This window comes from Notechis scutatus, chromosome 2 (assembly GCF_049901735.1).
Source record: "Notechis scutatus isolate UNSWTSFEM ecotype Mainland chromosome 2, rNotScu1.2, whole genome shotgun sequence".
Classification (NCBI taxonomy): domain Eukaryota; kingdom Metazoa; phylum Chordata; class Lepidosauria; order Squamata; family Elapidae; genus Notechis; species Notechis scutatus.
The window spans coordinates 78,906,661-78,919,157 of NC_142010.1; the positions used below are offsets into that span (position 1 = coordinate 78,906,661).

Here is a 12,497-nt window from a genome sequence, read left to right on the forward strand (position 1 = left end):
TATTTGCACCCACAAATGATTGAAACTTAATTTTGAAGTCCTTTGGAAGGGTAGAAACACTTAGTAAAATTCTTTACATGCTGACTTTGATAGAATCAGCATGCTCCAGGACTAATCAGTAAAGCACTGCCATCTTGTGGGCCTTGAGAAATTGGATTTCTCTATATTTGTTGTTAAACTCTGGAGTAGTATTCCCAAATCCATGCAATCCACATGCATGTTCAACAGGCTGGTTTGTGACCTACTTTATAACTTATGTTTTATATGGGGCTAGTTCCCTGACAATGGATTTAGTAATCTTAGTGTTACTCTTCAAATTGCATTTCTTGTTATTTTAATATTAATGATTTGTAATTTGTAAGCTATCTAGAAATTAGTTGGTAGTTCAGGTTAGGAGACCATGAGCTCTAATCCCATTTTAGGGACAAAGCCAGCTGGGTGACCTTGGGCCAGTCCTTATCTCTTAGCCCTAAGAAGGAGGCAATGTCAAATCCCCTTTGAAAAACCTTGCCAAAAAACCTGGAGGGACTTGTTTAGGCAGTCACCAGGAGTAAAAATTGACTCAAAGGCATCAAGCAAAAAGCTATCTGGAGTTGCAATTGTGACTGAGGAAGCTTATAAGTCATTTAAATGAATAAATTATAAATGTAATTTTATACCAAAGCATGTTCCATTCAATTGCATGCATTTGAGCATGATTTGAACTTGTAAACAAGTTTCAGGGAGATTACGTGTACAATATTTGAATATATCCCTTGAACTTTTCAGCACTCATGAAAAAGTATTGTCAAAACATTGTCATTTTTTTTATCAAAACAAATTTTAAAACAGGGAAACAAAGGACTTGTTTTCTATAGATATGATAATTGTTTACATACAAAGCTATTATATAGCTGCCTTGTGAGATGTTGAGAACTCCTCTGAGTAATAGTTTTTTAGCTGCCATTGATGTACACTAGAGCTGTCCTTCCCTATTACCACTAAAACTGCCCTTTCAGGAAGATGGGGAACCACTGTAAAACAGTCTCCCTCTGATCCTGTGTCTCAGACAGCCCAGGAGGACTGCATAGTTATCTCCCAGCTTGAATTCTCCACATGGGACTTGGAAACCACTTGAAGTTTCAGCTGGTCCAGAATGTAATGGCATGAGTAGTAATGGGCATTGAGTGTGACATCTATATAGAGGTAGCCCTTGACTTACAGCCATAACTGAGCCCAAAATTTCTATTGTTGGATAAAACGTGTTCAGTGAGTTTTTCCCCATTTTACAAACTTCCTTGACACAGTTGTTAAGTGAATCATTGCCATTGCTAAATTAGTAATATGGCTGTTAAGTGAATCTGGTTTCCCCATTGACTTTGCTTATCAGAACACCAAGTGATCACACAACCCCAGGACACTGCAATCATCATAAATACATGCCAATTGCAGAATGTCTGAATTGTGACCATATGACCAGCGGATGCTGCATCAGTTGTTACTGTGAAAAATTGTCATAAGTTACTTTTTCAGTGTCGTAACTTTGAATAGTCCTAAACAAACTGTTGTAAGTCAAGGACTACAACAGTTTGAATGTTGTATTTGTATTTGTACTGTATTTGAAATTTGTATTGGTTGCCAGTATGCTTCCAGGTGCAGTCAAGGTGCTGGTCATTACCTCCATGGCATAGATTTTGGATATTTTGAAAAACCACCTATCTCCCATGGTTTCTGCTTGGCCAGAAACTGTGCTCTCTATTGGGACCTAGGAAATATCCCTTCTCTTTTGTGGTTCTTGCTCTCTAAATAAGAGAGCTGTGGGAGTTCTGGAAGACCTTGAAGACCCAATTGTTCTCCCAGTAGTTAGGTTAAGATGAATGGAACTCCTTGTCGGATGTATTTTGGTCTATGTTTTTGTTCAGAGCAACTGCATCCTATCTTATTTTGTATTGTTTTGTATTTCATTGTTTATTATGAGTAATGAGGAGTTGGGGTTGGGCAGTACCTATATTGAAAATAATTGAAAATAATCAATCAATTAATTAAATGCTGTAGCTGGTTTTTTTTTAATTAGATTAACTCTTTCAATATCAATTACATAGGATTGCATATTTCACCCATATAAATGTGGGCTGCAAATTATTACCTGCTGGATATCTGGATATCGTACAAGGCTAAAGAGTACAGATTAGCTCGCTAAACTCTCCTGAGGAACTAAATAATCATTCTCTGAAGATCATACATCTAGAGAAAAATATGATATACTTATGATGGTATGACTTAGGTATTTAAATGCTCTGTAAATATGTTAAATAGTCTTACCTATCATTTTTGTCATTTTTAATATTAGGACAAAATACTGAGAGTTTTAAGGTTTATACAATAATCTGGGGAAAATCCTGCTTTCTCAAAGAGCTGAGGTCAGAAGAAGCCTCTCAATGATATGTATCTAAATTCCCAAGGCATGAGGCTTGGCCAAGGACTTGAGGACCCTGTGGCCAATTTAGAGATTTCTCTTTAGAGATTTATCTTTCTTAGCAAACTACTTTCCTCCCCAAACAAATCTACCTTTATTTACTCTGTCCAACTAGAACATATGGCCCTATTAGGTGCCAGCATCAGCTCAAATAACTCAAGCAGAGTCATGTTAGTTAATACTTGAATGCGAAATGTCAGAGCAATAGTCTAGACTGGGAAATTATCTTTACTTTTATCAGAACATGTAAACAGAGAAGGATGTATATAACATGTATTTCAAAATACATTGGAACTGTAGCTAGTTCTTCACTGGTATGCAGCATCTGTCACTTCTATTAAAAGGTTGTGGCTTTAGCCTGATATCCCAACATTCCCAAATCTAGTGTTTTCCCAGCTTCCTTCACTATCCATAATTATGGCCAGATGATAAATGCCTATGGATTCATATTTTGTTCACCTTCCATGTTTCTTGCACAAGAAGAACATAGTCATATAATGAATATGAAGGTAAAGGTTCATTTTCCCAGCTTGTGGGTTGGTTTCCGAACGTTACATTTCCAAGCTAGATAACATCTTCAGCAGAGTTTAGGAGAGCATATAGTGAGTATTCCTGTCATCTAGAATGCAAAGCAAAAAAACTACCTTCATAGTTGGAAATAGATTGCAAAGAGTATTGAGTAAACATTAAGTTATATCCTTTTGGTGTTTATACAGTACAGAACAATTGTCCATTTATGCACTCTAACTACTCTTTTTTTTACTTATAGATGAAAGGGTGTTTAAAGTTTACAGTCATTAAAGAAATAGTGGGGAAAGAGATAAATGCCTTTTTTTTTTACAAGTATTATTTTCCAGTTTTTCTTAATTACAATTATTTATTTTCACAATAAAAGCCTTGGATCTGTGCCACTGATGATGCATTAACCAGCATCATCTGCTGTTTCTTCAATCTGGATAACATTTGAATTTAGGGGAAATATGGCAGCCCGACTCTTTCAGTGAATGATTCATCATTAACTTAGCAGATATAATGAGGGACAGTCTTAAATTAAATAACTTATTAACATATTGATGGCAGTTATTGAAAGACAGAGCCAACTGGTTTCCATTTGAGAAAGTATTTAATAGGATGTGGGTTGTGGTTTAAAAACAATTGAAAAGTATTGCTTGGTAATTAAACACCTTACTAAACAAAATTCACAGAGGGTTGTCCCACATGATCATGGAATGAACATTTGTTTTTGATTTAATGAATAAAATCTGTAGTTCTTCTATTACATCTTCAGTTCTGCTAGGAGAATATCATATTTTTCCAGACCTCAAAGGTTACTTGTAAACTTTATTTTGGGAGGAGAGGAAATGGTCAGGAAGCAAGTACATCAATAGTTTGACCATTATGGAAAAGGTGGATTTTGATTTTGGATTTTGATATGTCGCAGATAGTTAATTGTGACTTGATTAGTAACAGTCCCTTCTTCTCTGCATACATCAGTGCAATTAATGGGTGTATAGAAACATATGCTGTATGGATTCTCTCCATCTCATAATTATAGGCAAGCCTTTATTTTTAAAATACCAATTCTGTTGGTTTGTTCAGTTTTTTAATGCCATAACCCCCTTAGCCATCTCCCTTTGTTGCAGTGTTAGAAAACTTTGGTGAGGGCAAGTCTCAGAGATCCATCCTAGGCTGCAATATTTCCACCTGTTAATCTTACATTATTGACTTTAGATGGCACTTCCAGAACTATTTTTAAAAATCCCAAAATATTGGGGTGGTGGGGCACTTTTAAAGACAAACCACAAATTCATATCTTTCTGTAAAACACTTTTCTGCTTTTTTTAGGGGCCCCTTGGATTGGATGGAAAGCCAGTAAGTAATGATCTAAATAATTAATACATTTATAAATATATACTATATACTTAGAGAGTACGGAAGATGCCCTAAAAAGGTACGAAGGAGCTGTTGCCAAGGCAGAAGAGGCTAAAGTATTTTTAAGTCAATAATTATAAGATAACATTCAGAAATGGCTCAGGCAGACCTCCCTAATTCTCTGTACTTTAAGAAAGAGGAAGAAGTACAGCACAGAATTGCAAGATTCTGTTATTCTGCCCACCTACTAACTACTAAGATTCTGTTATTCTGCCCATCTACTAACTAAATGATTCTACTCTTCCTGTGGAGTTTATTTCCTGGATTGGTCTACCTAATGGGGCTCACAGTGCCCTAATGCTTCATATTAATGTGGAATCGTTTATCCACAATTACTTCTGCCTGTTCCACCAATTCTGACAAAGTAGCCATGCTATAGCCTCCATCCATTCAATGTATGGTGGGACCCAGTGAACATGTCTTCCATGTCATCAGGCCTGCAATATCAGGTGCATCCATTGGGATGTGTTTTGATGTTGGTGAAGCTTTGTTATGGGATCCAATTGTACTAGTTGGTTTGATGATGATTGTATTTTTTTAAATAAAAAATATTTTTGTTATTTGCCAAGAGTCATGAATGTGAGTTAGGCAACCTAACTGACTGATTAGATAGATGATAGATAGATAGATAGATAGATAGATAGATAGATAGATAGATAGATGGATGGATGGATGGATGGATGGATGGATGGATGGATGGATGGATGGATGGATGGATGGATGGATGGATAGATGGATAGATGGATAAATTGATTAATTAAAAGTGTCATGATTCAGGTATAGGTAAAAGAGTAATAATGGGATGTTGCTGCAGTGTTTCAGAATAATTTCTGAAAATCATTTATTTAGTCCATAAAAGCCAAATAAATAGTTTTTTATTAAAAGGCATGCTGTTCTAAAAATAGTTTGAAAATTTGGCTGCTAGGTTTTCCTTGGTTTTGAACACTCTAGATTGAACACGCATGAAGCTCCACTGATGCATAAGAACGTTTGTGACTATTACAGAAGTGTTATCTATACTCAAGTAGATTGAACTGAAGTGTAAAGGATAAATTGAATGACAACTAGCCAACATATGGCTGTACATCAGCTCCCTGACCACTTGCTGGGCAATGCAAGCAGGGGGAACCTCTTCCAGTTATTTTCTACTTGTGGATTTCCTGTAAGCAGCTGTATGTTAAACTAGATGGCTTCCTGAGGTGCTTGTAGTTGACTCAGCCTTCCATCCTTCTGAGGTTGGATGTCAGTGTTCCAGAAAAACCCAGCTCCAACCAAAAACTTCGACAACAGGCATTTTCTCAAAAGTTCCTTTTATTAGAGTAGGTAAACTGGCACATCTGGGGAAAACCTGAATCTGAGAGTTCCAGGTTTTCCCTCAGTAATTCAAAAAGACAAACCAAACCCCTGCACCCATCAATCCATCACCTGGACCAATCATGTTCCATCCCAACCTGACACATCCTTTCAACTATGCCTCTTCCAAGTGCAGGAACAACATGACCTTGACCGACAAGAAGAATGCTGCTCTACTAAATCCCCGCTCCCAAATTCCCAAGCTCAAGAATGTGACAGCATGGAAGCTTCTGGTTCTAATATGGCTTCCAAAGTTTTTTTTTTATATATATATATTTTATTTTTTAAAACAAACATATACGAACAAAACATAAAAACATAAAGCCATCTTCCACTTTATATACATACAGTGTGTCAAGTTGGTTACAAATCTTTTGTGCCATCCTTTCATAGTCATTATTCACAGTTTATATTGTCAAACTAACAAATGCTTATATATTTATCAGTTATTAATCATTCATGACTAAACTATTTATACCATAATTTTATATGAGATAGTCTAAATATTATTATGAAATTCATATTGTACTTTCATCCAATGGTTATATATATCTGTATTATATTTTATATCGATCTATTAAGCTTCTATTGCAAACTTTCCTAGTCTATTACATTACCATGTTTTTTTTTATCCAACCATTGATAAAACAAATCCCATATCATATAAAATTGTTTATCTTCTTGTTCTCTAATTTCAAATGTCAATTTACTCATTTCAGCACAGTCCATAATGGCTTCCAAAGTTGACAGGTGTCCTGTTCCCTCCCCCCCCCACCCCCCGAAGAAAAAAAAAACATGTCCTAGAAAATAAAATAGACAAAACATAATAAGAGATTAGTGCAAGTCACACCTGTCAGCTTTGGTTTGTCTTTTTGAATTACTGAAGGAAAACCCAGAATTCTCAGATTCAGGTTCTCCCCAGATGTGCCAGTATATCTACTCTTTAAAAAGGAACTTTTGAGAAAATGCCTGTCTTGGAGTTTTGGGTTGGAGCTGGGTTTTTCTGGAATGCTGACATTAATCTCTGTTTGAAAGCAGCACCCCGGGAGGGGGCTGTCTGGGGTCTGGAGCCCCAGTGCCGACCTGATTATCAGGTGGTACAAAGACTCAGGGAACATGGAAGAGAAAGAAGAAATCATAGAAGGAGCTGTGGGACCAGATCCTAGGGACCCGGTATTCACCGGGCAATTTCTATTCACTGGATGCAATATTGTTTACAACCTATTTTTACTTGAAATCAAAAGAGTCATCAAACTATATGTACCATGAACAACTCCCAAAACCAGAAAAAACAAATTACCCCTAACAATAAGGAAGCTTCAATCCAAAAAGAAATCACTTTGGCGGAAAAACAAATCACATTGCCAACTTCAAAAGCTGATACAAAAATTTATGCCACCAGATAAAGACTGAATGCACCAATTATCACATTAAACAAGAAGAAAAACTTCTACACACCAATTCCACCTGTGCTTTCTACAATTTTGTAAACAACAAACTAAAAGACTCAAGGTCCATCCCACTCCTGAAAAGACCTAATGGTAAAGACTATAACGACGACACCATTAAAGCCAACCTCTTTAACACATTCTTTGGCTCAGTATTTGTAAACAGCAATGGATCATGCCCAATATTTCCTAGTCAAACCACAGACAACTACAATGATCTAATAGATATCAATTTTACAGAAGACAATGTTGAAAAAGCACTACACAATCTAAAACCATTCCTGTCTATTGGACCGGACGGAATATGTGCCTACTTCTTAAAAAGGCTATCCACTGCCATAGCCGAACTGCAAAGCATAATCTTTGAAAAATCTTTCAGGACCATCTCCTTGCCAAAACTATGGTCACAAGCCACGGTCATCCCCATCTTCAAAAAGGGAGACCCCAGCCTAGTTGAAAATTACAGACTAATCTTTTTATGCTGCATCACCTGTAAAGTCATGGAATCAATTATTAACCAATCCATCCTCCTCCTCTTAGAAACAAACAACCTACTCTCTAATAAACAATTTGGTTTCAGGAAAAACTCATGTAATCTGCAACTCTTACACTGCAAAAACATATGGACTACGCAACTCGATCAGGGCAAAGCAATAGACGCAATCTACATAGACTTCTGTAAAGCCTTTGATTCAGTGGTACACGACAAACTACTCCTAAAACTAAAATCTTACGGTATCTCTGGACACCTGCATAACTGGATAGAAGCATTCCTGTCAAACAGTCAACAAATGGTCAAAATTGGGAGCGTCCTATCAAATTCTGTACCTGTCAACAGTGGTGTCCCCCAAGGCAGTGTTCTAGGACCAACTCTTTTCATACTCTACAAAAATGACCTCTGTGATCATATCAAGAGCAACTGCATTCTCTTCGCTGATGATGTAAAACTATTCAACACCACAGACAATACTGCTACCCTTCAAAAAGACCTTGACTATGTATCAGAATGGTCAAACAAATGGCAACTTCAAATCTCAACAAATAAATGCTCTGTCGTACATATTGGCAAAAAAAAATCAGAAAATAAAATACAGGCTGAATAGTCAAGACCTTGTTGATGATCCAAACTCTGTCAAGGATCTTGGAGTATTCATCTCTAATGACCTAAGTACTAGAGCCCACTGTAACTACATAGCCAAAAAGGCATTAAGAGTTGTTAACCTAATCTTGCGTAGCTTTTTCTCTGGTAATATTACACTAATAACTAGAGCATACAAAACATTTGCTAGACCAATACTCAAATACAGCTCATCAGTCTGGAACCCACATTACGTCTCTGATATTAACACAGTTGAGAAAGTCCAGAAATATTTCACAAGAAGTGTTCTCCACTCCTCTACTCATTGTAGAATACCTAATGCCACCAGACTCGAAATTCTAGACCTAGAAAACCTAGAACTATGCCACCTTCGGTCTGATCTAAGTATATATATAAAATCATACATTGCAATGTCCTACCTGTCAATGAATACTTCGGCTTCAACTATAACAACACAAGAGCAAACAATAGATACAAACTCAAGGTTAATCGTACCAAACTTGATTGCAGGAAATACGACTTCAGCAACAGAGTGATCCAATGTCTGGAATACTCTACCTGACTCTGTGGCTTCTTCCCCAAACCCTAAAAACTTTAACCTTAGACTGTCTACTATTGACCTCACCCCTTTCCTAAGAGGTCTGTAGGGGGCGTGCATAAGGACACCAATTATGCCTACCATCCCTTCCCTATTGTTTCTTTTATGTTTTTATTTTTCTTATATGTATCCATGTATTCATAACTATGTTTTTACTTATACCTATTATCTTGTAAGCAAATGACAAAAATAAATAAATAAATAAAATAAAAATAAAATAAATTTGACACTATAGGTAGTCCTTGACTTACAACCTTTACTTTAATGACTGTTCAAAGTTACAACAGAAAGAAAGATGCCCTTTTTTCACACTTATGACCATTGCAGCATCCCTGCTGTCATTCATCAAAATGCAGGTGCTCGGCAATTGACTCATATTCATGATGGTTGCAGTGTTCCAGGATCACATGATCCTCTTTTGTGACCTTCTGACAAGCCAAGTCAATGAGGAAGCCAGATTCACTTAACAACCATGTACTAACTTAACAACTGCAGTGATTCAGTTAACAACTGTGGCACGAAAAGTCATAAAATACTGCAAAACTCACTTAACTGCTGTCGTGCTTAACAACCAAAATTTTGAACTCAATTGTGGTCATAAGTCAAGGACTACCTGTATTTTCAAAAGGCCTTTCTTCTCAAGTTCACAAGACAATACAGTGTAGCATTATTTTCCTTTTAAGTACTGATGTTGAAATTCACCCAGTGCAGCCAGTATTTAATCAATACAGGTGGCCTTTATGCGTGGTCGCTGTTACAATCATTTGCAGTCATGACAGTACTAAACAAGTAATTTTACAACCAATCCTTGCATTTAAAACTTTCACAGGTCTATGAAGTAAAGAAAAACTGAAGTAAGATTGTAAACACAGTCAAGATTTCACTTAGCAACTGCTTTGCTTAACAACTGAGTTGCCATCCCCAGTTAGGGGCTCACTAAGCGAGGTCTACCTGCAACAAAAGTAGAAATGTAAATATTTGGATATTTTGAAGCAATAAGGAAAACATGTCCCTGGAGTAGTTTTCAGAAGTTAAAAATTGGGGGTAGGAGGAGTGAAAATGTTTGTTTTCAACATCCTTTACAGCTATATTTTGCTAAGTTTATCTTGGCTCACTTGTAAAAGTGTGCTTGGTGCATACAATTGTGTTGTATATTCAAACCATAATTATACATTTTGTTTGATTTCAACATGTTTTTAATTTTTGATACACATGGAATTACAGGCTGCTCAACTCCTAAAAATATCATCTTTTAATTCTTGTCTGTTTATGAGAAACAGGCAGGCAAAATGTTTATACAGTATTAAAAACAGAAGTAACTGTCAGGACTGTTGCAAAAGAAAGGAAGTTACATATTGATTTTAGCTTCCACTCTAATGAACAGATAAAGAAACAACTGATTGTAAGAAAAAAGCTTCAATGTTAAATATTTTGTTGAACAGTCTCATTTTCTGAAGCAAGCTATCTCTAACAGATGTTTTTAATTCTTCTAATCCTTATTTTTTTGGTTTTGAATGATTTCTGAAACTTAGAATTTGCCTCTAGCACTTCACACTAGTGTATTTTACAATTTAATGGATTTCCAATTACAGAACAATTTCTTTCACATGTTAATCATTTAATATTTATTCAAGTTCCCCTCTTTTATTCTTCTTCAAAAATAAACAACAAAACAAATAGATCTTGGAGGGAAAATAGAGCAAAAATGGCTTTCTTCTTGTTTTTCTAATTCCTCCTCCCTTACTCCACCACTACCCCTACACAACTGGTTGTCTCTTAATACAGCAAAAGTCTCTATTTTAGACTCTCCGTTGGGATCAAGTTATCAGCCACTTTCCACTCTATGGTGCTAGCTGTCACATGTTTAAATAGTTATATGGGAGAATAATTATTTTATGGTAGTTTACATACCAAGAAGGGTTCCAATTGAAAACAATGTTTCTCTATGCTAATTATTCTCTTTTTTATGTCTACAGGGACCTCCAGGAGCAAAAGGAGATAAGGTGAGTCAATTGAGTGACCTTGTTAGGACAGGTGTTAAGTCTAGTAAGTATAATCTTATTCCTGTGGCCTTTGTTCTATAATGGCTTCATTGAGATGACCCTGCAAGCCAGAACTGGATAGCATTATCAAGGAGTATGTTGGTGTGTATTGCTTTGATGTCCCTTGCAGGCTTTTCATGAGCAGATGAAGGTAGCATACCATGTATATCCAAGAGAACAAAATGGGAAGGAAACCAAGAGCAAAGAGAATCATCTTTGAATTGTTAGCTGTACCCACTAGCAAGAACAATTGGAATAGCATGTTTTTATAACCTCCTTTTTAATGCCAAGGGAAGAATTCTGGTGAACTATAAACTGATATTGCATCTTGCATGAATTTGGTGTTTTGACTTCTGCAGCAAAGTTGGAATCCTGAATCAGGATTGCAATTGGCTAGTTTCTAAACCACAAAGATATACTCCCTTTTCTTTCTATTTGAATATGTTCATCTAAGAATTGTATAAATATTTTGTCCATACCTGTCCTGACAATACATTCTACAGGTTCTTCCATTGTACCCAAACATTGTTTTTACTTGCTGTATGTGAATCCTAAATAGCTCACTAAATCTAAGTATATAATGTGAAGGACTTTTAGGACATGCAATAATGTTGGCTAATGTCAACATTAATTTTTGAAGCTTCTACTTTCCTATATTTGGCCACTGGTCCTATTTATAAGGAAGAAGTGTTATTTGGCCCAAAGCAACACTAAGCATCCATTATAGTAACTTTTCTGTTTTGTAGGGTGAGCAAGGAGACATTGGCCCAAGGGTAAGTATCACTAGTAATTATGAACATATTTACATGTACATGAGAGTTTGACTGAAATAAGCATAGAAACATCAAAATATCTGAATATAAACATAAAGATAAAAGGATGGGGGAGGGGAAACAGAGCTGTAAAATTTACCCTTACCTTTCTTTCTCCCAAAGCTCAAATTTTAAGGAAATGCTTCAAAGGAAAACAAGTTTTATTCCAGGCTGCATTTTTGTACATATTTATTTGGGAGTAAATCCTTTTGATGTCATTAGAACTTCTGCATAAACATCAGCTATTAACTTGTTATTTCCTTTTCCTAGTAGAAAGCAATATTTAAACTTAATTCAATTTAAATGTATATGATAATATTTTTTTCCAGACTTACCATATTTTTCAGAGTATAAGATGCACCCGACTATAATACCCACCTTAGTTTAGAGCAGGAAAATAAGAAAAATAGGTTTTTTGCCTCTGCGGGTCCCGTTTTTGCCCTCCTTGGCATCCAGAAGTACTCTGCAGGCCAAAAACGGGCACTCTGGAGGCCTCCCAGGAGGGCAAAAATGGGACCTGCAGAGGCCTCCGGAGTGTTTCTGGACACTGGGGAGGGCAAAAACGTGACCCACGGAGGTCTCCAAAGGCCAAAAATGGGCCTGTATTCACTGTATAAGATGCATAGACATTTCTACCCACTTTTTTTGGGGGGGGGGAATTGCACCTTAATCTCTGAAAAATACGGTATATGAGTATTTTCCCTCTTCTTGCACTCACAGCCATTTCACAGCACCAGATTGTACATTTCTTTTCATGG

General features: G+C 36.4%; 1 protein-coding gene across 1 annotated transcript in view; it reads left to right on the top strand.

Moving 5' to 3' along the window:
• The window catches only part of COL23A1 (collagen type XXIII alpha 1 chain), a 307,738-nt gene that overhangs the window by 241,815 nt on the left and 53,426 nt on the right, over nt 1-12,497 (top strand). The window contains exons 6-8 of the mRNA XM_087955257.1: nt 4,301-4,327; nt 10,862-10,888; nt 11,674-11,700. Of these exons, the coding sequence (XP_087811383.1) occupies nt 4,301-4,327; nt 10,862-10,888; nt 11,674-11,700 (81 nt within the window). The remainder of the gene's footprint in view (nt 1-4,300; nt 4,328-10,861; nt 10,889-11,673; nt 11,701-12,497) is intronic.